Genomic DNA, 24,266 nt, shown 5'->3' on the forward strand with positions numbered 1-24,266 from the left:
ATTTCAGTGGTTTCCCTTCATTATTTGGGTTCAGATTTTGCAGCTCAGTGATTATTCGGACTTGTTGTAAGTCATTAAGGTTGGGTTTCCTCTCTTTCTGCCTGGATGTTCTATAAGCATCGATCTGGACTGTTCTGATTTCCTCGCCTCTACTGCAGTCCTTCGTCTCATACTCCCGGAGTAAGGATAGGGTTTCTTCTTCCGTCAAGTCTTTATGTTTCCTATCTGGTCGATTATGCCTATTTGATAATGGCATCGCCGTCACATTCCTCTTTCTTTGTGAATTATATAGTAGATCTTTGATGTGCTCGACTTTGTTGTGGGTTGCTTCTGAAGTTTCACGTAATTTTTCCATCGCTTGCAGAGTGTTTAGTATGTCTTGAGTCATGTTGTCCATTTTTGTTTGAAGCTCTTTAATTTCTCTTATGGTCTGGGGTGATGCTTTGGGTGCGTTCCCCCGTTTATTTCGAGATACACCTTTTACGTTCACGTTTTTTTGTACTGTTCTCTTCATCAGGATCCTTTTCTTTTTGAAATTAGCTCGGTTGTCTGCTCCACCTTTATTTGCATTGTGGGATGCACAATCCAAGCGTGCACATAATACCATGTTTGGGTGAGATACATTTCATACATTTCGTACATTTCTAGATGTCCTTTGAACTGGAGTAGAGTGGGGTATGGCTGGTGTGGAGTCTTCCAAATCTGTTATTTCCCGGTTTTCAGAGAGTAGCCTAATTGTCGGAAATGCTCCGTGATTGAGGAAAGGTGTTGCTTCTTCCCTCTGATGACTCTCTATGTCATTTTTTGCATATCGTTTGGATATTTCTGTTCTATCTGAATCATACTTGGGCAACGTACTTCCTACACCAGTTGTGTCTGTTAATTGCGTAGACTGTTGTGGTTCCTGAGGTTCTCTAGTTAGAATGCTGTCTGTGGTGTAAGTGTCCCCGGGGTCTAGAGTGAATTCTTGTGGATTCAGGTGTTGTTAGGATCTTGAGTTCTCTGTATATCTTTTTAAAGTTGAGAATACGTTGTCAAATTTTTCTAATTCGATGTTAGCCGCTTGAATCATCACTATTCTGTTCTTGTAGATGGTTATGCAGAGGTCTGCTCTGCACCTTGGTGATGAATTGGTCATAATTGTTATGCCATGTGGGATATTGGTTATAGATTTTATGTTGAGCATATTAGTGATGGCATCGCGCCATTTAGCTGTTCTTCTTGTAAAGAATATCATGTCATTCACGATAATGCCTTTAACTATGTTAAGCGAGGGGTCAGAGATCAGCGTGTCTGGGTTTTTCCTCATTAGGTTATGCTTGAATTTTTTTAGCTGCATTCTTGGATAGTTTGGTTGGATACTTCATGATGTGGGTGTCCATGCTTACAGGCTCTAAGTAGTTGTCCGCCATATTTGTTGATTGGTAAGGAGAGTTACAATTTACTAACTGTGTTGGAGGTTCAAGTAATCTCCTTGTCTTTGTAACTTTTTGTTTAAATTCTGCTTATTCTGTGTTGCCAGCCCAATGTTCAGTGTTCTTTTATTTATCTTTCCTTGAATAAAGATATTTCAAGATGGCCGCCGATTTTGTCAGCCTTCTCAGTGCTCTGATTGCCTTTCTCTTTTTTTGTTGCTTAGTAGTCCTCTTTCCCTGCCCTTACAAGTTGCTACTTGGTGGTCCTTACTAGTCCTCTTTCCCTAGCCATTACTTGTTGCTATGATTTTGGAAATGATATTCTACAGTTTATCCTCCTGCACTACCGTGTGTGCTGATTAAGTTTGCAACAACAACGAGGAGGGGACTGCTGCAACTGTCCACCTATCTGATGTCAGCGGTGGCCGCCATTTTAAGGTCAGGTAGGCCGAGCCTTGACTCCTCCGCTTTTTATCTCCCCTTTCCAATGACCATTGACCTTTCTTCCTATTTTCCCCTATTCTATATTTTTCACGCGATCTTGGCATATGCTTTCTCTGCCATAGGGGGTTCCTCGTGGTCCGCGCTGGGAATTTCCCTGTGTTATTGATCATCGGGCACCACAGCCCCACGGTCCTCCGTGCCGCCGTCCCATTGGCGCCGCATTCCGATCAGGCTCCGTGAGTCCCGACCAGCCAGTGATGTGTGTGCCTCTCCTCCTGTCTTCGGGCTCCCCTGCTCTCCCTCCTTGTTTCGCCCGAAGCCCAGCGCCGCATTCGGATCAGGCTCAGTGAGTCCCGACCAGCCAGTGCTGTATGTGCCTCTCCTCCTGTCTTCGGGCACCCCTGCTCTCCCTCCTTGTTTAACCCGCAGCCCAGACACTCGTTGGGGACACTCGTTGGGAGTCACCACGCGCTGGTAATCCCACTGTCTATGGAGGCGAAAGGGCGCAAGTCTTTGTGGATGTCGATCGCCAGGGAGCGCCGCAGGCAGAGAATTTGGATCCCTACCTCTGTCCGCCGTGGCCGCATCACCCTGTGGGGGTCAGGCGAGGAACTGGTCCTTCGATCCTCGCAGCTAGAGCATCGGCCAAGGCAGTGTTGTCTCGGGGGGCAACGATCAGCCTCCCTGTAGCTTCTGTTCATGGATCATGCACTGCACATTCTGGCTTCTCCGGTCCCTCGATGTCCTAGATCAGGTACTCCTCTTGAGCACTCCGGTCAGTGTCCTCCGATGTGCCAGCTGGATCGGTGCTGGCGAGGCGACGTCCCGCTGGGTAAGTACCGTATTCTACTTCTATATGTTCCCAGTCTGATTAGGTCTTCAATAAACCGTGTGGGTGGCAAGATGGTGGGGTTTTTACATGGTTAGACTAGCACGCTGTAGAGCCTGTAGCACCTCCTGGAGATGCTGCAGATGGTCCTTCCAGCTGCTGCTGAAGACAGCGATGTCTTCCAGGTAGGCAGCTGAGAAGGCATCAGGGCCAGAAATCACCTGGTTAACCAACCGCTGGAAAGTGGCCGGAGCATTCTTGAGCCCAAAGGGCATCACCCGAAATTGAAAGTGGCCCTCGGGGGTGGAGAACGCTGTTTTCTGCCAGTATCCTGACGTCGGGTCGATGGTACTTAGATACCGAGCTGCTCCCAGTCGGTCAATCAGCTCATCCTCCCGAGGGATCGGGTGAGCATCCGTCTTGGTCACGGAATTCAGACCACGGTAATCCGCACAGAACCGAAGGTCTGGTGTGGTCCCCGGTGGGGCCGATTTTGGCACCACACTACCGGACTAGCCCAAGGGCTGCTGGAAGGCTCAATCACCCCCAGCTCCAACATCTTGGCCACCGCACCCTGGATGCTGCTCTTGATCTTGTCGGACAGCCGGTAAGACATGGTTTTCACGGGTGGGCTGTCCCCTGTGTCCACGTCGTGGGTATACAGATGCGTTATTCCAGGAGTGAGGGAGAACAACGAGGCGTACTGCTCCAATACCTGGCGGCAGTCCCTCTGTTGTTCCGTGGTCAAGTACGGGGAGAGGACCACTCCCTCCACCGATCCATCCTTCTCTTGGGCGCCAGAAGGTCAGGAAGAGGCTCGCTCTCTTCCTCCTTGCTCCCATCCGTCACCACGAGGAGAGCAAGCTCAGATCGCTCATGGTATGGCTTCAGGCGGTTGATGTGGAACACCCTATAGGGTTGTCGGGGGGGTCTCCAGGTCGACAACGTAAGTGGTCTGGCCTCACTTCTCCACGATTTTGTATGGCCCAGTCCACCGATCCTGGAGGGCGCTAAGCTCTCCGGGCTCCATGACCCACACCTTCTGTCCAGCATCCAACTCCACCGTCCGAGCGTTGCGGTCGTACCACTCCTTCATGACGGCTTGACTAGCCTCCAGGTTGTCTGAGGCTTCCTTCCACAACTTGGCCATCTGGCTGCGGAATGCCAGCATGTAGCTGACCACATCACGGGGAAGCTTCTTCGAAGTCTTCTCCCACCCCTCCTTCACAAGGCTGAGGGGCCCCCTAACGAGGTGGCTATAGAGCAGCTTAAAGGGGCTGAACCCGACTCCCTTCTGCGGCACCTCTCGGTATGAAAACAGCAGGCAAGGGAGGAGGACGTCCCACTTCCGCCTCAAGTCCTCTGGCAGGCTCTGGATCATCCCCTTCAGGGTCTTATTGAAGCGCTCTACGAGCCATCCTCCCAGTAAATATTGTAATGGCCGGTCTCTTGGTTGGTCGCTTGGGCTTCGGCCTGCCGCCGCATGCCTTCAAGCATGGGGCACTCTCTCTGCACCCGACAGAATTCCTCCCTGGTAGGCCCTCCTTCCACCCGCCACTCGGCAGGGGTCAGCAAGTCCCCCACGGGAACAACATCCACCTCCGCGGACACCGAGGTTACCTCCGTGGGCTCCCCATCCACCTCAAGGGGCATGTCCTCCACAACGTCCTCTTCTTGACACTCAACTGGCAAGGCAGGGCTTACAGCAACTCTCAACGGGCCCAAGACACCTCCCCACTCAAAGGGAACCTGAGCCACAGGGTAGTGACTCACACTGCCGTCAGCCAACACGGCCGGATGGAATACGTCAGGGATCACTTGCTCCAGGGACTCCAGCCGTCTCAGCACCATTGTCATGCTGGCGCCCGTGTCCCTCAGAGCCTCTACCTCCTGCCCGCTAACCCGCACCCTCTGCCAGTATTTGGCAGTGTTCGAGGGTAATGGCGTCACTGGGACCATCTCTGTATCCCCGAATGAGACCAGGGTCAAGCCTGTCCACTCCCCTCCCTTATCTAGGGGCAACTCCTCCCCCAGCGCTACACTAGCCACCCCGGGGCTCTTACCTCCTGTGGGGGCTGGGGACCTCTTGCGACACTGGGGATCCCCCTTGTAGTGTCCAACCTCCCCACATTCGTAGCACCAGACAGTTCTGGGCTGCTGACTCTTGTCAGGGTAAGTGGGTTTCTGGGATCCAGATTGGGGTGGGGAACCTACCCCCTTCCCAGGCCGCCTATTTTGTGGGCCTCGAGAGAACTCCTTCCTTTTATCTCCCCCCTCTCTCTTCTGGGGAAAACCCTGTCCACCTTTCGGGGCTTCTCCCCTGGGTCCCTTGTGGGACACCCGCGTGCTAACCCAGGTATCCGCCTCCTTCACAAGTTCACGAGGGTCGGTCAGCTTGCAGTCCACCAGATGTTGGCGCAGCACCGGAAAACATTTATCTAGAAGGTGCTCTCTTAGAAACAAATTGTACAGCCCTTCATAATCGCTCACTTCGCTGCCACGCACCCAACCATCTAAAGCCTTCCGGGCAAATCCACCCAGTTTTGTGTATGCAGCTTATGGCTGTTGCGGAACCTCTGGCGATACTTCTCTGGGGTGAGGCCAAACTTCCTGAGCAGATCCTCCTTCATGACAGGGTAGTTGGTTTGGTCCGCTTTCTCTAAAGTCAGGAGTGTGTCCCTTACTACGAGAGGTATGCACCGATACAGGCCACCCCCCCAGTAACTCTCGGGCACCCCATGGGCTATCAAGGACACCTCATATGCCTCCAACCACTTGTCAATGTCATCCCCCACACTGAAACTCGCTATCACCTCCTTCGGTAGATAGAACTTAGGCTCTTGTGGAACCTCTGGTACGCTGCCACCATTCATATTGCCTTGCACACTTATCTGCATTGCTTGCAGCTCCAACTGTTTTAGGTTAAGCTTGTGCGCAAGCTTCCTCTCCTCCATAGCTAATCTATTTTCCTCTCTCTCTCCTTCTCCATCTTAGCAAACTCCAATCTCAATTGCCTCTCCACCCTCCTGTCCTCATACTCGTCTGGCGATGCACTCCTCCTAGACACCATACTGCCTGCCCCAGAACGTCTTCCTGACAATACATTCTCACTAATGTCAATGTGCAGTAGGTCTAACTCTCCTGGAGCGCCCGCCTCCCCTTTTGAGCCCAGCTCCTCCTGTCCCTCATCCCCTCTGCCCTCTGGGTGGGCCATTACCCATGCCCTCAAGACTTTCCGAAGCTCCTCTCTCTTGGCGCTTTGCCCGACAGACACCCCCATCCCCTGACAGAAGTCCCTCAGCTGTGCCACCGTGTACACTTCGAGATTGGCCAGCTCAAACTCCATCTTGACAGGTGGGGACCCAGACAATTTAAGGGAAAGAACACTGGGACGTAGGTAACAGGTTAAAACAGGAATCTGCACAATCAATTTAGACAGTGGAGGTCAATTTGCTAATCTTACATGCAACAGGTGTCCAATTGCGGCGCACACTGAATCACTGGAGGGTGCTGCACGACCACAGGTCCTTATCCCGCCGCTGAACACCAATGTAAGAACTGGGGTCACCAATTCCACTGTGGTAGCTTGGCGTGAGCGGGAAGGCACCCGAAAGCTAGGTGTGAAGTAGAAGTGCAGCACACACTCACACTGAGACAGGGACCGCACGCAATAAAATGACACCACACCAGCTAGTCGTTTTAAAACAAGATGCTTTTTTCTAGATTTGTCTCATTGCAGGTAAGTAATTCATTATTATAAACCAAGCATCAATTCATCAGGCAACATTTCATTGTAGAAGCATAGGTAAAACCATTCCTTTAAAGATCAACCAACATTTCATTGTATAGGCATATGCATCCACATTGGCCTAAGCAGATTCAGTAAAAACAGCTCTTTATGGGTCACTTCGAGATGGAACATTTCCTAGTTGCCATTGAGTACATTACATTATAAACCAAGGCTTTGGAATGGATCATTAAAACACATGAACCCCTACTTGTATGGCACATCAATAACATAAACCAGGCTTCCTGCTCAAGGACAGGCTGCAGTGAACACTCCCTTAGCCAGGGGTTAACTTTAGCACCAAAACAGTTAATACTCAAGGCTATTGCCCAGTTCAGGGGTCCTTAGTCCCTTTCCCCCATTTCCAGTTGGTTATCCGGTTACCTAGGGCCAACGGGGCCCAACTGCAGCTCCCTAAGGGGAGGATTACCTGTCTCTTATGCCTCTGCGGAGGCTCTTGCTGAGTGGGGCAAAGGGGGACTCTCGCGGGCTTGGGAGCCCCCTCGCCGATTCTCTGGGCCTCGTCGCGGTATTGCGGCCGCCCAGGGCTTGTGCTGGTTGGAGGGGAGGGCTCCTACCTTCGGGTGATCCCTGCGCTGACGTGGGACCGTTCCCGGGCCTCTCGATGGCTCCTCCGGCCCCGGGACCAGTCGGGACATGGAAGGGAAGGGCGCGACCGCTTCGGCCAATGTCGGGGCAGCTTTTGAGGGTGCCGGGCCCCAGAGCCAATCCGAGGATGGGGCTCGGCCACTCTACCAATCGGTGTGCGGCGTTGGCGGGGGCGTGGCCTGTGACGCGGCTGACACCCTGTCACGTGATGGTTTCTCCCGGCTATGCTAGGCCCGGCGCGGCCTACCACGGCACTGCAGCGGTCCCCTCCTGGCTCCAGGTGCTGCGGCGAGGGTGAACGCTGCAGCGGGGTCCATGCAAGTGGAGCGCCGGGGCTGCGGCGGTGACGACAGGCCCCCAGGCGCCTCCGGATGGCACGAACAGCTCCGGCGGGGAGTTTAGCCCCGCACTAGCGCTTTGCCTACACAGAGCTTTGAGGGGTCAAGAGGCAGACCAGCGCTTCCCAGGGCTCAGTACTACGTAGCAGGTACCGGGCAGTGGCGGTGAGGGGCAGCAGTGCTTAGATGGCAGCAATGCAGGCCACAGCGCTAGCGGTGACACAGGTGAGACCAGGGCTGCGGCGGTGAGTCAGGCATGCAGCGCTTCAATGGGCACAGCGCTTCCAGTGGCAGGGTGGCGCTTGGCAATTATAGCGCTCACGGTTTCACAGCACTTTGGGCACAAGGGCAGTCTCTTGTAGTTCTGGGCAGCCCAGGGGCAGGACAGCTGAGGCAGGACAGCACAGGGGGCACAGGTCTAGCAGGGAAGTGCTTGGATGGTGCAGTGCTGTTACCTGGTTGATCCCCCAGCAGTCCTCGCTGTAGGTAAATAGTTCCTTGCGGCGCTTGATGGTTTCTGCGCCCTTCTTAGGCAGTTTCTTGGGAGGTAAAAGAAGGGGGTTTGAGTTGGTGGCTCAGAGGCAGGATGGTTTCCTTGGCTCACTGGGGGTGGTTCTCTGGGTTCCCCAACACTGGGCCAGATCAGTGGGTTTGGTAGAGTCCCTCACCTAACTTAGAAAACAGTGCCTAGGCCCAGTCAATTCCAGTGGTGTAGGTTCCTCCCCTAGGCCCTACCGCCTAAACTCCTGCAGAGGTACCCGCAGGTCCAGTGATGCCCCAACTGACAGGCAGGTTTCCCTCCTTTCCCCTTATACCCCTAGGTCAGGTGACCACTCTCTGAAGTCGGCAAAGTGTAACCCCTCCCCTATTCCGGAAGGTTCCAGGAGCTTCCACAGTCTAGGCTATGGGCAGAAAAGGCGGGATGGCAGTGCTACTGTATCCTAATGTCCCAGCCTGCTCCTGACTACTAGTGCGTGACTAAGAAGGCCACTCCGCAGTAGCAGGGGCCAGTGGGAGCCATGTTGTTGGGAGAGCACCTGCACCTTAGCACTAATTGGCAGTCGTAAGGCGCCCAGAGACCTAGGTCCAACAAAAAAGGATGGTGGAAAAAACAAGGCAAGGGCGAAAGAAACGGGGTAAGACCACCCTAGGGCTGACAGGTCTAACAAACACTCTGAGGCAACGAGGTCACCTCTGACGGAGTATTGCAGCACATGTGCACTGGGCCCTCTGGGAGGCTGCTGACTGAGTTTGAGGTCGCAAACTCAGTGGTGCTCACTAGTACCACACAGAAGCATCGCCCATTATTGTTATTATTATTGTGAACAGTGTTTAAACGCCACTGGAAAAGCCTGTGGGTGGGCACCTTTACGCTTAGCAGTGTGAAAGGTATCGTAACACTGATCTCTAGCTATAGAGTGTCTCAATAGATCTGTTTTTCATGACATTAATCTGCATCTTATGTGTAGTATTTAGATGTGTGTTCATTAAGATACAATTTTTAAAGTGAACCACCGACTGAAGTGGTAGCGTTTTTTGACTTGTTACGCTGGGGTCCTCTCGAAAAAGATCACTCAATTCTGGAGATTTCAATGCATTCTTAGACGTCTTTTTATACAGACCAGCGAATTTGCCTGGTTATAATAGCCATTTGTCTAAGAATTTGCTGATATATAGAAAGACAATTATTTCTTGACTTATGAAGGTCTGTGCAACTTGGGAACTGTGAGTTTCCTTTTTAATTTTGGTGCATTGGAGTTAATTAGAGTGCGCACATTTTAAATGTTCCCATACTCTTGTGGAGCAACAAAAGTAAATTCCGTTTGCTTTCCCTAGGCCTACTATCCTAGAGGATGGGAATTCTCCAATTAGGACAGGAATGGCTGGGAGAAAAGCCTGCAGCTCGTAAAACTCGAGCAGTGGAATCAAACTTAAATGGATGCCTGAAATGGGTGAAAAGAGATGCAAGTGTCTGGCCACATTCCATAATTACCCCTTTTCCATGCTAACTTGAAATGAAAATCTACTCCTGTCGTCCCAGTTCCCTCTTAAAATTCTTTTTTTTAACTCTTTTTTTAAAACATGCTCATCGTACAGTGTAAGGTGTGACAATACAAAGCAGGTACAGAAGTGCACTGTGACATAACTGTTTATCACTCTTACAATTTGGACAATTGTTTTCGTACAGCATGTTTTGATTCTCCTTTGTTTCCAGTTGTTCTTGAAATGGTTGAAGGGCTTTATTTATTGGTACTATCCATTCCTGTCCTGTTTTTCATTTCTTCACTTCTATTTACGTCTCCTCTCTACTTATCTCATCCAATCAATCAATCAATCAAACAAGCTTTATTCGACATAGTCATAAAAGCATTACAGGTAAAAATATATTTATAAGAATAGAGGTAAAATTTACACAAAAATTTAAAATTCATTACAATAAAAAGATTTCATCATGTTAAAATACATCAAGTGTTCAGAAAAAGGTAGTTATTCAATAGCCTATCCCTTTACATTTTTATTTCTGATAATCCAGGCCCATCCTAAAAATGTCGCCACAGCTATATATATTAAAGGACTTGGGTTTGTACAGATGATTCTAGCAGCCACAATTCCACTCCGAGTGCCCAGTAGTTTGGCCATAAGCCGCAACCAGACTCTGCGCGGGGCAGAGTATGCAAGGCACACAAAAAGTAGATGACTAACTGTTTCTTTGGGATCTAGGCGAGATGGACAAAAGGCACTTCCACCATTAGACCATCTGGATGTGAATGCTCTGACAGAGATGCTACCGAGTCTCAGTTGGAAATAGAGCTTTCTATCCAGTGGCTTCGTTATGTCGTCCCAGAATGATTCAAAGCGAGTCTCATCCTTGAACTCCATAAACACCCCCGTTAGTGAAAGTGGGGGAATGGTTCTAAAAAGTTTTGAGGATATCATCTCCCAGTACAATCCCTTAATTGCCTTCTTCGAGGGGAATATAGCATTGGTTGGGTCTTCCCAAGTCTCCGCCAGACCCAGCTCTCTGAGAACCGCTCTAATTCCAGAGAGCCATTTTATCTGGTGAAATACATCACTTTTAATAATGTCCAGGAGTCCCATGGCGAATATTTTCAGCTCCGGCGTTACCCATATTCGCCTCCAGTATAATACTGGGCGGAGGTTTGCAATAATCTCTATTGGTTTCATGCCAAGGTCCTGAAGAACCGGGCCCATGGAGGTACTATGTGGTAGCACGATAAGATTACGTAGGAACCTATTTTCGGAAACTTTTAACTTACTTAGATTCCCATGCCCCCATATCTCAACCCCATAGAGTGCTGCGCTCACAGCCTTGGCATTATAGACCATGATTGCAGGGGCCATCGGTTTTGTCAGGGACTTTGCATGTTCACTAGTCAGTGCCCCTACAATTTGTCTATGCTTTAGGGTTGCTAGGTCAATCTGTTCATTCCATCGGAGATCATGCTGGATGGTTACACCCAGATATGAGAATGATTTTACTTGTTCCAGGGGTAGGTTATTCATCAGTACCTTCCCTCTGAATGACTTGTGTTGATTAAAAGACATGAATTTAGATTTTAAAACATTAATTTCCAGCCCGTGGTCAGTGCAAAATGTTTCGAAGATCCCAAGTGCTTTTTGCAAGCCACTTGGGTTCTTGGAAACAATAAAACAGTCATCGGCAACCATTAAAATTGGTATTTTAGCGCCTGCTAAAATTGGAGCATCAACATTTGCCTCTATCAAGACCTTTGCCACATTATTAATGTAGAGAGAGAAGAGGGTCGGTGCTAACACGCAACCTTGGTGCACTCCTCTCTCTACCGGGAACTGATTTGTGACACGTCCAGGGGGGCCCCATCTTATCTGGGCATAGTTATGCTCATGCAGTTTGACAATCAAGGAAAGAAGGGTAGGAGGCATGCCCATGTCGTTCAGGACAAACCAAAGATTTGCACGCGGGACAAGATCAAAGGCTGCCCTCAAATCGATGAAGGCAGCATACAGGCTACCCCCCCCCCCCTAGTTGAACAACCTTCCAATGAAGCATGGCGAAATGTAGGACTTGGTCGACTGTGCTTATGCAGGCTCTAAATCCCGCTTGGAGGTGAGACAAAATATTCATCTCACGCTCCCACTCATGGACTTTATTTAATACCAGTCTACCGTAGATCTTCTGGATGGTATCAATTAGACTGACCGGGCGATAATTGCCTGGGAGCGATTTGTCGTCCTTTTTGAAAACAGGGATTATTTCCGCCCCTTTCCAGGATTCAGGTATTGGGGATCCACTGGCTATCATGTTTTCCAGTAATAATATATACTTTCCCCAGAGTTCTCTGTTGCTTAGGAAGATGTCAGCTGGGACACCATCTATTCCTGGCGCCTTTCCAGGTGTGATAGAGTCCAATGCATGTTGGATATCCATATTAGTAAACGCATCTTCCGCCCAGGGGGTATATACAATCCCTTCTCTCTGTTCTGAGGGTAATTCCAGCCCTTTGGCGTATTGGGGCCTAAAATGAGCTACCCAATCATCCTTGGCTACCCAATTTTGGGGTTTTTCTGGGCGGCCTTCGGATCCCCATTTCAACAAGTCCCAAAATTGTTTGGATTTCTTGATTGAACTAGCCTCTTTAAGCTCCTCCCATTTTTTTACATCCCAGGCGCGCTTAGATTTTTGTATGACAGTTTTATACGCGCTCCTAGCTATACGAACACTGGCGCTGGATCCAGTTTTAATGGCCTGCCCTAGATCCAGCCGTGCCTTCCTACATTCTTTATTATACCACCTCGGAGTTTTATCGAACATAGTTTTGTTCGGGTTGTTTGGTTTGACAAATAGACCTTTTATTTGTGTAAAAAAGGTTTCATGCACTTTGTTTGCACTATCTCTCTCTGGGGTTGAAGGTTCGGCATTGGTGCAGGCACTCAGTTCCATGGTAGCTTGCTCTAAATTCGTTAAAATAAAGTCAATGTTTGACTGGCTTTGGGCGACTTTTATCTCATCCATTTCGTTTCCGAATTAACATTTTAGGCTGGCCCAAAAGGTTAGAAAGCATTACCCCAACTCCGGGTTAGCCCTCCTTTACAAGACCAATGACTGAATGAGTATGTATATTTAGTTCCCTTCTTTAGGGCCCGACTGATCGTTCTGCCCCCCCCCCCATATTTTCCCTGCTAGGCTGCAGGCTAGGGGGCTGCTTACAGACCTGAGTGGGCTGTTATGACGCAACCATGTCCTTTTGGTGCCATTCTAGTAGCAACCTCCTGTAGTGTGGAGATGGTTTGGACGTTTTCAGAAGGACTGATTTTGTTTTGCAACAGTCCTTGAGCATGAGGCGCAATAGTAGGAAGTGTTTAAATAAAAGGCACGGAGTTTGTGCTGCCTTGGGTCTAGCCTGTGAAATATATTAACTTTTCAGATTGCAAGAACAATAGAGTGTTGTTCTTTTATCACCAACCCGGACCTGGTGTGCGAAAACCACATATTCTACATTTGAGGAAAGCAAATTCCATATTAAGTGGCTGTGGGTAGAGATTCTCTGTATAGTTTAAAATTACATCGAAAAACAAATATGTTTTGTTTGAATGCAATGAAAACCCGTTTTCCTTTGACTGACAATCTAAAAGATGTGATTATGGAGCAGTGAATGGTTGCCTCCTAAGTGGATGGACGTGATGGGGTCTGACTCCTGTTTACGCAGTTTTAGAAACAAAGTACATTTGACTTCCTATTTACTAAAGCAATGTAAACTCCTTTTTTCCTTTGCAGATTCAATGAGTTCTATTTCCTTACTCATCCATCCCTTTTCATCGAGGATCACTTCCCTGAAGAGAAGGACTGGCAGCTGCTGAGCCCACCTCTGTCTCTTAAGCATTTTGAGAACCACATACATCATCAACCTGACTTTTACGATGCGGGGCTACTGACCTCATGCCCTGATACACCAATTATCAAAACAGGTACATAATACTTAAGAAACCTATTAGGGAAAGGTGAAAGGGCTAGGTTTCATTTGATAAATCTTTCGATTTCTTTTTAGTGATGGCGATTTTCCCGGTTATTGTGAAGGAATAACTAAAATTCTAGTAAGGACAAATTTGTGAAGATTATGTTTGAACTCATTACTTTACTGTTAACAGGATTCAATTTAATGACTGCATTTTCCATAACATAACTTTCTTTCACGAAAAGAAACGCGACTAGCACCACTATTCTGACCTGAGAGCCCAAATAAGCCGCATGTCTGCTTGCTTTCCTCCTTTTCCTTTTTAGGTCTCGCCTATGCAGCGCACATGCGCTGCATAGGCAAAAATACCTTTTCCGATCGCCATGGCTTTTCAGCCAAACACGTTTCAGCCTTCAAAGGCAACGCGTGCACGTGAGGCGATTTACTTGCGGGAGCGAGCGCCGCCATATGGTAGCAATTATCACCCCTGCAAGTAAATCGCGCAGGCCCCCCTCCTCCCCCTGCTTCTAGTGTGCGCACACACAACTCCAGGGCTTGGTTTTTTTGTAACTTTAAGCGCGAGGTGCGCGTGCGGCATATGCTTGTTGGAACTGGCCCGGCGTCTGAGTACTTCTTGTTTAGGGATGCAATTGGTAATAAAGGAGGCACAGCCCACCATCTCCGTTTCTTGAATCGACACTTCGTTGTGTTTCGCTGCAGCCACAGGGTAAGGACAACAGTAAGAGCCCTGAGTCGGAACAGAGGAGGGCCGCAGTGCACATAACATGATGACGGTATGTTTTATGAGGACTGTTGTAAACCGTGCTCAGCATTTAAATTTGGTAGGAGCGGCCACTATCTATCATTCAGCATAGCAGAGATAAGAACCGGGGGAGTCTACCAGAAAATAGAAAGTTGAGAAAATTCAGAAATACTAGTTTAGGACTCAATGTATCAGACTTTTTTTACTTTTTTTTGAGAAGATAGTAGAGATGTTTGTCTTGGTTTCAGGAGATAACAAAATTTCATATTCATTTAAGAGTCGGTAATTAACATGGATTGGAAGAAGGTGGAAACCAGGAACAGGATATATAAGAAGCTCCCAAAATGCAACTGTACACCCACAATGGCGTCTTTCTACGTTATTGCACGGCGACTACGGATACAGGCAGCAGGAGAGAGGGTCTGGCTAAGGGAGGAGCAGGTATATAGGCAGAGGATCACCCTCTTCCACCTCACTGAAGCAGAGATCCTGCAAAGGTACCGACTCCACCCCAGAACCATCCTGGACTTGATCAGGGACCTCCACCCATATCTGGAACACCCAACCCCAAGAGCACACGCCATCCCACCCCATGTACAGGTGCTGTGCTGCCTACACCTTCTTGCCTCTGGTAGCTACCAGCACGTGATAGCCGCTGTAGGAGGAGTGTCCCAGAGCTGCCTGTCACGCTTCTTCAGAAAATTCCTAAACGCCATGATGCAGAGGATGGAGCACTACATTGAGTTCCCTGAGACAGCTGCAGAACTAGCAAGGACAAAAAACGAGTTCTATCAACTTGCACAGTTCCCCCACATCATCGGCTGTATCGATGGGACGCACATCCCACTATGCCCACCTGCAGCAACTGAGCACATATACAGAAACCGGAAGTCCACCCATTCACTCAATGTGCAGGTGATCTGCAACGCTAGTAACATGATAACGGACATTGTAGCCAAATATCCAGGGAGTACCCACGACTCCTACATATTCACCAACAGTGGGATATACAGACGCCTTGTGGCTGGTGATTTCGGTGATGGATACCTGCTGGGTAAGTATGTGTGAGACACCCTGATAGTTCATGAAGAAGGTGCACACCTGAGTACGTGACTAATCTAATTATCCTTTCCCACCCAGGTGACAGTGCATATGCCCTGCGATCATTTGTGCTCACCCCCTACCTGAACCCATCCACCAGGAGTGAAAGGCGTTACAATGTGGCACACAGAACAACACGTTGCGTGGTGGAACGTACATTTGGGCTGCTGAAAAGTAGATTTAGGTGCCTCCATAAGAGTGGAGGTGCACGTCAGTACACGCCCATTATCTGTTGCAAGATAATTGCGACGTGCGCCATGCTGCACAATCTTGCCACCAAGGAGGGCTCAAAGATAGAACTGACATATCATGAGGACATTGATGATGGCACAGTACCAGCAGATCACAATGCAGCAGGAGCAGCACTAGCAACAGATGGTCGACTGCGACGCGCTGAAATCACCAACAGATACTTCTAATTGAGCGATTACACACAGCCATGTCCAGTGTTTGGAACACTCACTTTAATGTACACAACTGCACCTTCCCAAAAAAACATATATCAAATTAAATGCACTTTGCACAATGGTTGGCCAAAGTTCTCTTCACTATGACCTGTCCTGTGTTCAATATGTCCCTCAATGCTTGCGCTTACGCATGATGTTTTGCGAGCCATGGGGCTGGGGGTCTACATGTGCAGTGGTGCCGGTGTCATCAGCATGGAGTCTGCTGCTCCTACGAATGTCCTGAACAGGCGTGCTGGACCCACTCCTGCTCGTTAACTCCTCAGTGTCCCCAACTACCATGTTGCCACCTGTGGCTGTCAGCTGTGTCAGCATTGCCTCCATTGCTGAGGTCACCCTCCCCATCCCCCGGGACAAGTCACTGCAGCAGTGTACAATGTCAGTCTGCAGATTAACAGAGCGGCGACACTGAAGGGTGGTAGAAGTTGCCAAGCGTTTAATCGACTGATTGAGCAGCCTGACCTCGCGCCTATACCTGCGCCTCTCTTCGTGGTCACTTTCAAGCCTGTCACAGAGGGTGCCCATGCGCACCCCCATGTCCCTCACCCCCTCCACCATGGACTCCATCCCTTTGCCCATTGCCTCCATCGCTTTGCCCATGGCCTCCATCCCCTTTGCCATGGCACCTATCCCCTGATCGATGTCCAACATCCTGGTATTCAGGATGCGCACCTGCCGGTGCACTGCCAAGATGCCTCTGGCCTGCATACGCTGGACTTTGACCATTGTGGCTTCAAGCCCAGCGAAGACCCCCTGCACATCCTGCCCCTCATCCTGCTCTCGTGACCTACGGACACGGTCACCTGCACGGCCAGATCCCAGTGACCCACGTTGTCCAGCGTGGTCAGCCATTGTTGGTGTACTAGGTCTGGGAGCCTCTACCACTTCCTTATCGGAGCTCTCAAACAACCTTATAGGTGGTACGTCCTGCCTCCTTGGCCTCACAATCACAGGGGACCCTGAGCTGGGTGTTGTGGCTCCTGCAGGTGCTGGCTGAGTCTGTGTCTCGAACAGCAGGGGCGAAAGTGGCTGAGCAGTGGTGTCATGCTCCATTGCTGTGGGTGCCTGGGATGTGGTTATATCCTCAGGGACAGTGCTAGGTCCAGCTGTGTCTTTGGCCTTCTCCCTCGCAGACGTTGTTGTGGCACTACACTCCCCTCCCAGCGCTGCTCTGCGTGATGACTCTCCTGTGAACAGACATGGACAATGATCAGCTGCGTGTTTTCCAAACACAGATTCCTAACACACTGTTTGTGTATGGGGAGTGTGGCATGGCATGCAGGGTTCGGTGTTGGCAGCTGTGATGTATGTACCTATGACTACAACTACCATGATGCTTTGCTGGGGACTACAGTCATGTGTGCTGGATTGTGAGTGATTAACCCACATTGGGGAAGGGGCCTGGGAATGGGTGGGGTACATGTCCATGCATCTTACCTTTCTTACTTGCAGCTCTGGCTGAGTTATCAGCATCCCCAATCCCATGTATGCTCTCAGGCTCCATGGTGGATTCCACGAGCTGCTCCAGGTCGGTGAGGCTTGGGGCACGGCTCTTGCCCCCACCAGTTGCTCCTGATTCCTTCCTCTGGGTGGCTAGTTTTTTTTTGGTGGTGATCCTCAGATCATACCACCTCTTCTTCATGTCATCAATTTCTCGGTGGCTCACTCCTAGGGCATTGACCTTGCTCTGTATTGCCAGCCAGGTGGTCCTCTTAACAGACTCAGCTACTTGCAGAGACTGTCTCCCAAACAGCTGGCTGTAGTGCTGCACAACCTCCTCCACCAGCACCTGGAGCTCTGTTAGGCTGAATTTGACCTTCCTCTTTCTGTCCCCTCCATCCTTTTGTGCCTCCTGGGACTCCATGCTGTTTCTCTGTTGGTCTCAGTGCAGCCTGCTCCTCTGTCTCCCCTCCAGCTCTCTCTGCAGTTCAGTTGCTCTGCACCTGCATGGGTGTGGCCACCTCCAGGTACTGGGGTGTGGTACTTGCACCTGATTGGTTGATCTCTCAGATGCTTTGTTGTGGGGTGTGGTGGGTGTCCCTGATTGGTGCACAGGCTCACATGTCATGTATTCGAATTTTCGAGATCGGACTTTACCGATTCGGTATTTACCGATTCGGTAAATTCCGAATCGGTAAAGTCCGATTCGGTGTCTCCCATTCATTCCTATGGGACTAGAAGGCCATAGGGTTGTATGGGTGTTACCGACTCGGATATTACCGAATCGGTAGATACAGATTCGGTAATTAATGAGTTTGAATACCGATTGATACCGATTGGTTGATCTCTCAGATACTTTGTTGTGGCGTGTGGTGGGTGTCCCTGATTGGTGCACAGGCTCACATGTCATGTATTCGAATTTTCGAGATCGGACTTTACCGATTCGGTATTTACCGATTCGGTAAATTCCGAATCGGTAAAGTCCGATTCGGTGTCTCCCATTCATTCCTATGGGACTAGAAGGCCATAGGGTTGTATGGGTGTTACCGACTCGGATATTACCGAATCGGTAGATACAGATTCGGTAATTAATGAGTTTGAATACCGATTGATACCGATTCGGTATTTCTTACCGGTTTGTTACCTACATATGGGTTTCCGGTTCATAAATATCGATTCGGTATGAGTCTGTATTTATGAACCGGTAAAAAAAAATTACCTACATCGGGCCCCTGGTCTCTTATGTGAATGTCATGTAAGCTAACAATGTAATGTCTTACATCATGCATGGAGGGATTTTGATTGGGTGGCCGGCTAGGAGTGAGCACCAGGCTTTTTCTTTTTACTACAGAGAGTTCAGTCTATGAGGTATTGCAGTTTTCTGGAAGAATGCTGCAATGTCCAAAGGAATGTTAGATGATTACCAAGAAGCCTCAGTCCTCAGCTAACCATTAAATGGTGACCTAAACAGTTTGCCTCTTTTTCTTTTCCCACTGACTGATGCAACAGGAGGGTATTGATTTGTACCTTTGTGGTGCCCATTCCACCAGAGGTACTATGACATCAAAAGCATTATTGGCTGGAATTGGGATTGGTTAGGTGACTTACATTAAGCATATTTGATTTGAAAACAATTAATGAAAAGGCCTTGTTTCTGGTGAGTTAGCTTTGGACAAAACTGAATTTTTGCCTCTGGGTCTTGACAAAGAATGATGATTGTCCTAGCTATCATGAAGCAACAGTCAAGACTAAGCAAAAAGACAATGATCATTCTTCCTAGATTCCACTTTTGTTGGAACCAAATGAGCTGTATTAGATCAGTTGTGATTTCTGAAACAAATATAAAAGTCTGATTCTAATGTTTCAGTGCTGTGACCCTTTGCAAGATCAGCAGAGAGTCAATCATCATGAAGATGGTTCTGTAGTGGTAGATGAATTTTTAGGAAGAAGTTGTGACTAAGGTGGATTTTTGTGTTTGGTGGATGTGGTGCACCTGTGAGAAGCTGTGGATGTACTGTCCAGTAAACTTGCAGCTCTTCTACCCCATTTAGAGGTCGGTGAAGAACTAAATTTCTGGTGGTGGAGCCTCAGGTGGCTCTAGTGTCAGAAACCTTTAACCAACCATCCATTCAGCACACAGCTGTATGTCAATGTGCGTCAGAATGACCAACCTATTTAGGGGATCCTTTTGAGGCACATTTTTCTATAAATATTACCTTTCTGAGACTTGCATGAATAGTCTGGTGGAACCAAAAAGGAGACAACAGAAATATCTCTGTCGTACAGGAAGTAAATTTCCTGAATGTGAATGTAGGAGGCTGGTGATTTTAGTGGTCTCTGAAAGAAAGCTCCCTAAGTGGTAGCTGTGGAGAGCAACCTTAAGGCTTAGTCCAGACGGAGTGTAAAGCAGCTTGTTTTACTAGTACTTAATCTGATGGTATGAGTTAAATGAAAAAGAACCACAGAGTGCAGTTATAAAAAATATGTATTTATTATTAACACTCACTAACACATTACAGTATCTCCTACTAGGAGATACAAACACAATACACACAATACTTTGTCAATAGAATAAGTAAATAGCACAGAATACAAAGTGGTCTGGAGGGGTAGACCAAACCATACACTAAAATAATGGAATGCAAGCCACAACTTAACCCAAGAAAGGGCCCAGAAGACGTAGAAGAGTCGGGGACACAACAAACCACCCAAGGGGAGTATCTAGGAACCCTAAGGAGGACGTGTGCAGAGTGGGAACATGATTGTGTACTCAATGGAAGTCTATGGGTAAGTCGCGGTTGCAATTTTAAAGAAGGACCCTTCCAAGCGCACCGTGAAGAAACCCCGTGGAAGATGGAAGGTTGGAGAGTCATCCCACCCATGGATTCCCCAGGAACCAGGATACCTACACCAGGGAAGCTGGATGCATATGTGCAAAGTGATGTCGGAAACAGCTGTAGACCACAATGGAGGACTTCAGAAAAGATGCAGCTGGTGAAGAAGGTAAAAATGTCCAGTGGAACCCAAATGTGGATTCAAGATGAGAGGTACCTGCAAGCAGTGGGGACAGAGTCTATGCCACTCATGAGTGACCAGGAGGCACGGAAGACAAATGCCCACTGACGTTGGGCATGCAGGAGAGTTGACAGTGCCCTTGAATTTGCAGCGGTATGGAACAGGCAATGCTGAGGAAAACCAGGAGCCATCTACAAGCTGTTTCATGTCGGATGTCGAGTGCCAAGGGGTCAGTGTTTGGCAGGGGCACCAACAAGCCTTGGCAGGGGCAAACACCGTTGTTGTTGAAAAAGGTGCAGTGTCGGGACCAGCAAGGTCCAAGTGTCTCACCGCAAACAGGTAAGTCAAAGTAGGACTCCAGCAATCAGGGGAGCCCACTGGAGCCAAAGAAGACCCTCAAGAGGGCCCCAAGACCGGAAGCAATGGAGTCGCAAGAGGACCTCGAGCAGCTCAGCCAAGGATGAAGGCCCACGTGCAAAGGATGTGGTGCAGGGGAAGATCTAGGCTTCAGGAGATGCTTGAGGCTGGATCTTCTTGGAGCCCAAAGATCTCTGGAGGAGAGAGTCAAAAAGCCTGGGCAACAGCAAGTCGATGGGGTGCAGAAGGGTAGTGCTCCAGCGGTTCAAACGAGAGATACTAACCTCTAACTTGCTAGAAAGACAGTGCAGGCCTCGAGGGAGTTGCAGAACCACCACCTGTGTTGCATAGCCTTTAGCAGTCTGTAGGAGCGCAGGAGCAGCATGCCGGTCAGCTACAATGCTCTGCCTGCAGATGCAGGCGAATGACTCAGTCACTCCAAAGAAGATTCCTTCGGGTGTCTTGGATGTCCACAGGCCTTGTGAAGAACTTGTATGGAACGCAGGTACAGATGTTGCAGCAGACTTGCAGGACGACGAGACTAGGAGCTGCAGGAGTCTTCCCAGTGCAGTCCCGGTACCCAAAGCAAAGCCCAGCAATATCCAAAGTGCCCAGACAGTTGAAATTGAAGTGATATTGAATCTGAATTTTGCCCCACAATGAATCCAGGGACCTACCCACAGGTAAGCCCTTAAATACCCTAATGAAAGGGCTGAGACGATTCATGGGTCCCTCTCAGAGGAGGGGCTGGACCTTGAGGAGGATACTCTCATGTCTTTTGCTCAGTTTTGCACCAAAGCAGGTGCCAATGGCTCCCTGAACTGGTTTCAATTGGAGTATGGCAGGAGGGTGCCATGTGCCCTTCAAATCAGTCTACTGGCGCTGGCAAGCACCCCCCACCCTTTCCCACTCAACTAAGTCCTGTCTGGGAGGTAGTCAAACCTCCCTGTGACAAGAAACCTATTGTCCTGCCTTCCCCTGCTCGAGCTTGGCTCAGCAGCAGGAGGGCAGAATCGTGTCTCTGGTCGGCAGCAACCATAGTTTGATCTAGAAGACTGGTACCGGGAGCACTGGGGGCCTTCCAGAGGAGCTTTACAGTGCATGGAATCATACCTTCCACACCGTTTACCGTGTGGCTGTTTATGGTGTGGTGGTATTATTCCTACATGTTTTATACCAAATACGACAGGGTTTGGTGCAGTCAGTTTAGAGATGCTAATCGCCTAATGATGCATGCCCACTCTATGTATTGCAATAGCTGATACAATTACAACCTGGGTGAATTGACTCAAAAGGCTGTAGGGGTGTCCTGCTCATGCAGGGGCACCCTCACACTTATAACCGAGCACCCTGCCTTCAGGATTGAAATGCCTGCCCTAGGGGTGACTTATAGGATTTAAGTGCAGTGACCTCAGATATAAGGAAACTTATATCTGTTGAAAGCGGTGCTAGCACCAGCAAACACAGCCTGCAATGGCAGGCCAGTAGTCACAATTTGAGCAGTCTCTCATGGGTGGCATAATACATGCTTCAGCCAATGTGAGACCCTTGGGGAACCTATGCCCTGGGTACCTTAGTACCATATATTAGGCACTTACAAGGGTACACCAGTAGCCAATCTTGAGTGTGCCTAAGTAACCGCCATGTCCAATTTAGGGGAGAAGCATAGAGACTGGGGTCCTGATTAGCAGGATCCCAGTCGGATGAGTCAGTAAAACATAATGACACAAGCAAAAAGTGGGGGTGACCATAAAAGCAGATCCTACTTTCCTATAGTCAAGGTCGCCGATTTTGTTTTTCAGTAACAAAGTCCCACTTTGGAGTATTGTTACAGAAAAACAAAAAACTTTGTAGATTGGGAGAATCACAATGGATTCCCCGTCAGCTGCACTGCAGTGTTTTTTGATCCATGTCAGGCAAGTGAGGTATCCAACCATGGCGGGTATTCTTTCACCGGGGCAGTGGAGGCCACAGGCTTCCATTACCTGATGGACCAGTGGTCTATAGAGCATTATCCAAATAATCCCCTAAATAGAAATCCACTTCAAACACGCATTGGCATAGCCAATAGGTCTCGCCTTTGGGACCTTATGTTTTTAGGCAGAATTTTTGGCTATGTTGTAGAGCATTGTGGCTGCTGTGCATTATGTTAAAAAATTATAATAAAAAGTGTTGCCATTCAGAGGGACGCAACGTGTTTCGACCCAGAAGGGTCTGGATCCTAGTTATCAAAGGATCCCCCAAACATTCTGCAGCTCAAAATGTGTTACTAAAATATTCATGTAATTAACATAGGCATGCTCTGTGAGGCTAAACAAATGTGCATAGAGATAGATTTTACAGTAAATTCTTCTCGGATATTAGATCTCCTAAAAGAGAATACTCTTCAACAAACCCTTCTTGTTCGGCCGCTGCTAACTGACCCATTTCCGGGTGTACTGCGACCTGTTGTGTAAATTGACAAATGTTAACAATAGTTCTTAATGACTTAACTCTGATAATGTTCAGACAATCATTATGTGTCCCTCTTATAAGCAATAGCACTATGACCTAATATTGAATTTAATTTTGCTTGAAAAGCCTTAAGAACTGGTAATTACATTTTCCATAAGCTTTATCAATGTCATAACTTTGGGTTTATGTTGAAATGAATCTAGGCGAGTTAATCAACGTTGAAGGCCAGTACTTGTTTTATGGAAGAAACGAAGTTGTTCTTGTGGGCAGTTCTCTTGAGGGAAAGGAGTTGTTGTTGTCAAACAGGTGCAATAAATCATTCATATAGAGAGAGGTCAAATAACCATCGGGCCAGGATGCAGCCTTGCTCGAGGCATTTCTCGTTTTTTGCTCTCGGCAAATGCACCGACTCCAGTATTTCCACTGTCCTTTTAGCACAGCAGCAGTATCAATCCCTATTTTTTGGTATGAGACGCCTCTCTGGGCGGTATGAGACGCAGCGCTGAACCCCACAGAATAGCAATATAGACGTGACTGGCTGCAGCCGCTGGACTCTCTTCTTGGTTGTGCTCAAATCCTTTAAATGTAAAGATAATGATGTGGCAAAGACTGTCACCTCAATCCCTGAAACTGTGATTGCTTCATGTTGCCGCCTTTGTTATGCAGGGGGCACGAGAGTACTGCCTGCCAGGGCTCGGAATAGTGGCGTTTTGAAGGATTGCATTAAAGAGGGCAGTGAGCAGGCTTGCATAGAGGCTCAGATAATACTTTATTCGGTATTCTAGCTGCCACGCCATCAGCCCCGGGACTCCAGGGGCTGATCTGGGGTTCCTGTAATACAACTGTAAATGACCCATTACCACGGAGGTCAGATTTATGGGGAAACATGATCTATTGATTAAGGATCGATAACTCCATATCAGAAATATGGTTTAACTTCCTGCTGCTTTCGCAATAATCCTTAGATACGCTGCGTCTCATACCGCCCAGGTGTGCGTGATATGGAGCAAATATTTGCTGTTGACAATATGAGCTATCTATCGCACCAATGAAGTACAGGACTGGGACGGGACTCCGTTCTTTAAAAAAAATTAATGCAAAGTTGCCATGTACAGAGTCATTCTATTTCCTTAGCTTCATTAAAATAGGTCTTGTGTTTCTTCAGGAAGTGCTGGAAAGACTTTATGGTCAGATAGAGCTTTGAGGGGAACTGAAATGCATGATACCTCGGAACTCAATAGTGAAGGTGTCAGCAAAGCTGTTGGGAGACGTATTTCCCTAAACAATTGGCTTTTT

The 24,266-nt window shown here is 48.5% G+C and overlaps 1 protein-coding gene across 2 annotated transcripts in view; it reads left to right on the plus strand.

Moving 5' to 3' along the window:
* Nucleotides 1-24,266, plus strand: part of LOC144791150 (kyphoscoliosis peptidase-like) — a 539,687-nt gene that overhangs the window by 510,864 nt on the left and 4,557 nt on the right. For both annotated transcript variants that reach the window (XM_078665805.1, XM_078665806.1), the window contains exon 14: nt 13,199-13,389. In XM_078665805.1, coding sequence (XP_078521931.1) covers nt 13,199-13,389 — 191 coding nt within the window. The remainder of the gene's footprint in view (nt 1-13,198; nt 13,390-24,266) is intronic.

This window comes from Lissotriton helveticus, chromosome 11, assembly GCF_964261635.1.
Source record: "Lissotriton helveticus chromosome 11, aLisHel1.1, whole genome shotgun sequence".
NCBI lineage: Eukaryota > Metazoa > Chordata > Amphibia > Caudata > Salamandridae > Lissotriton > Lissotriton helveticus.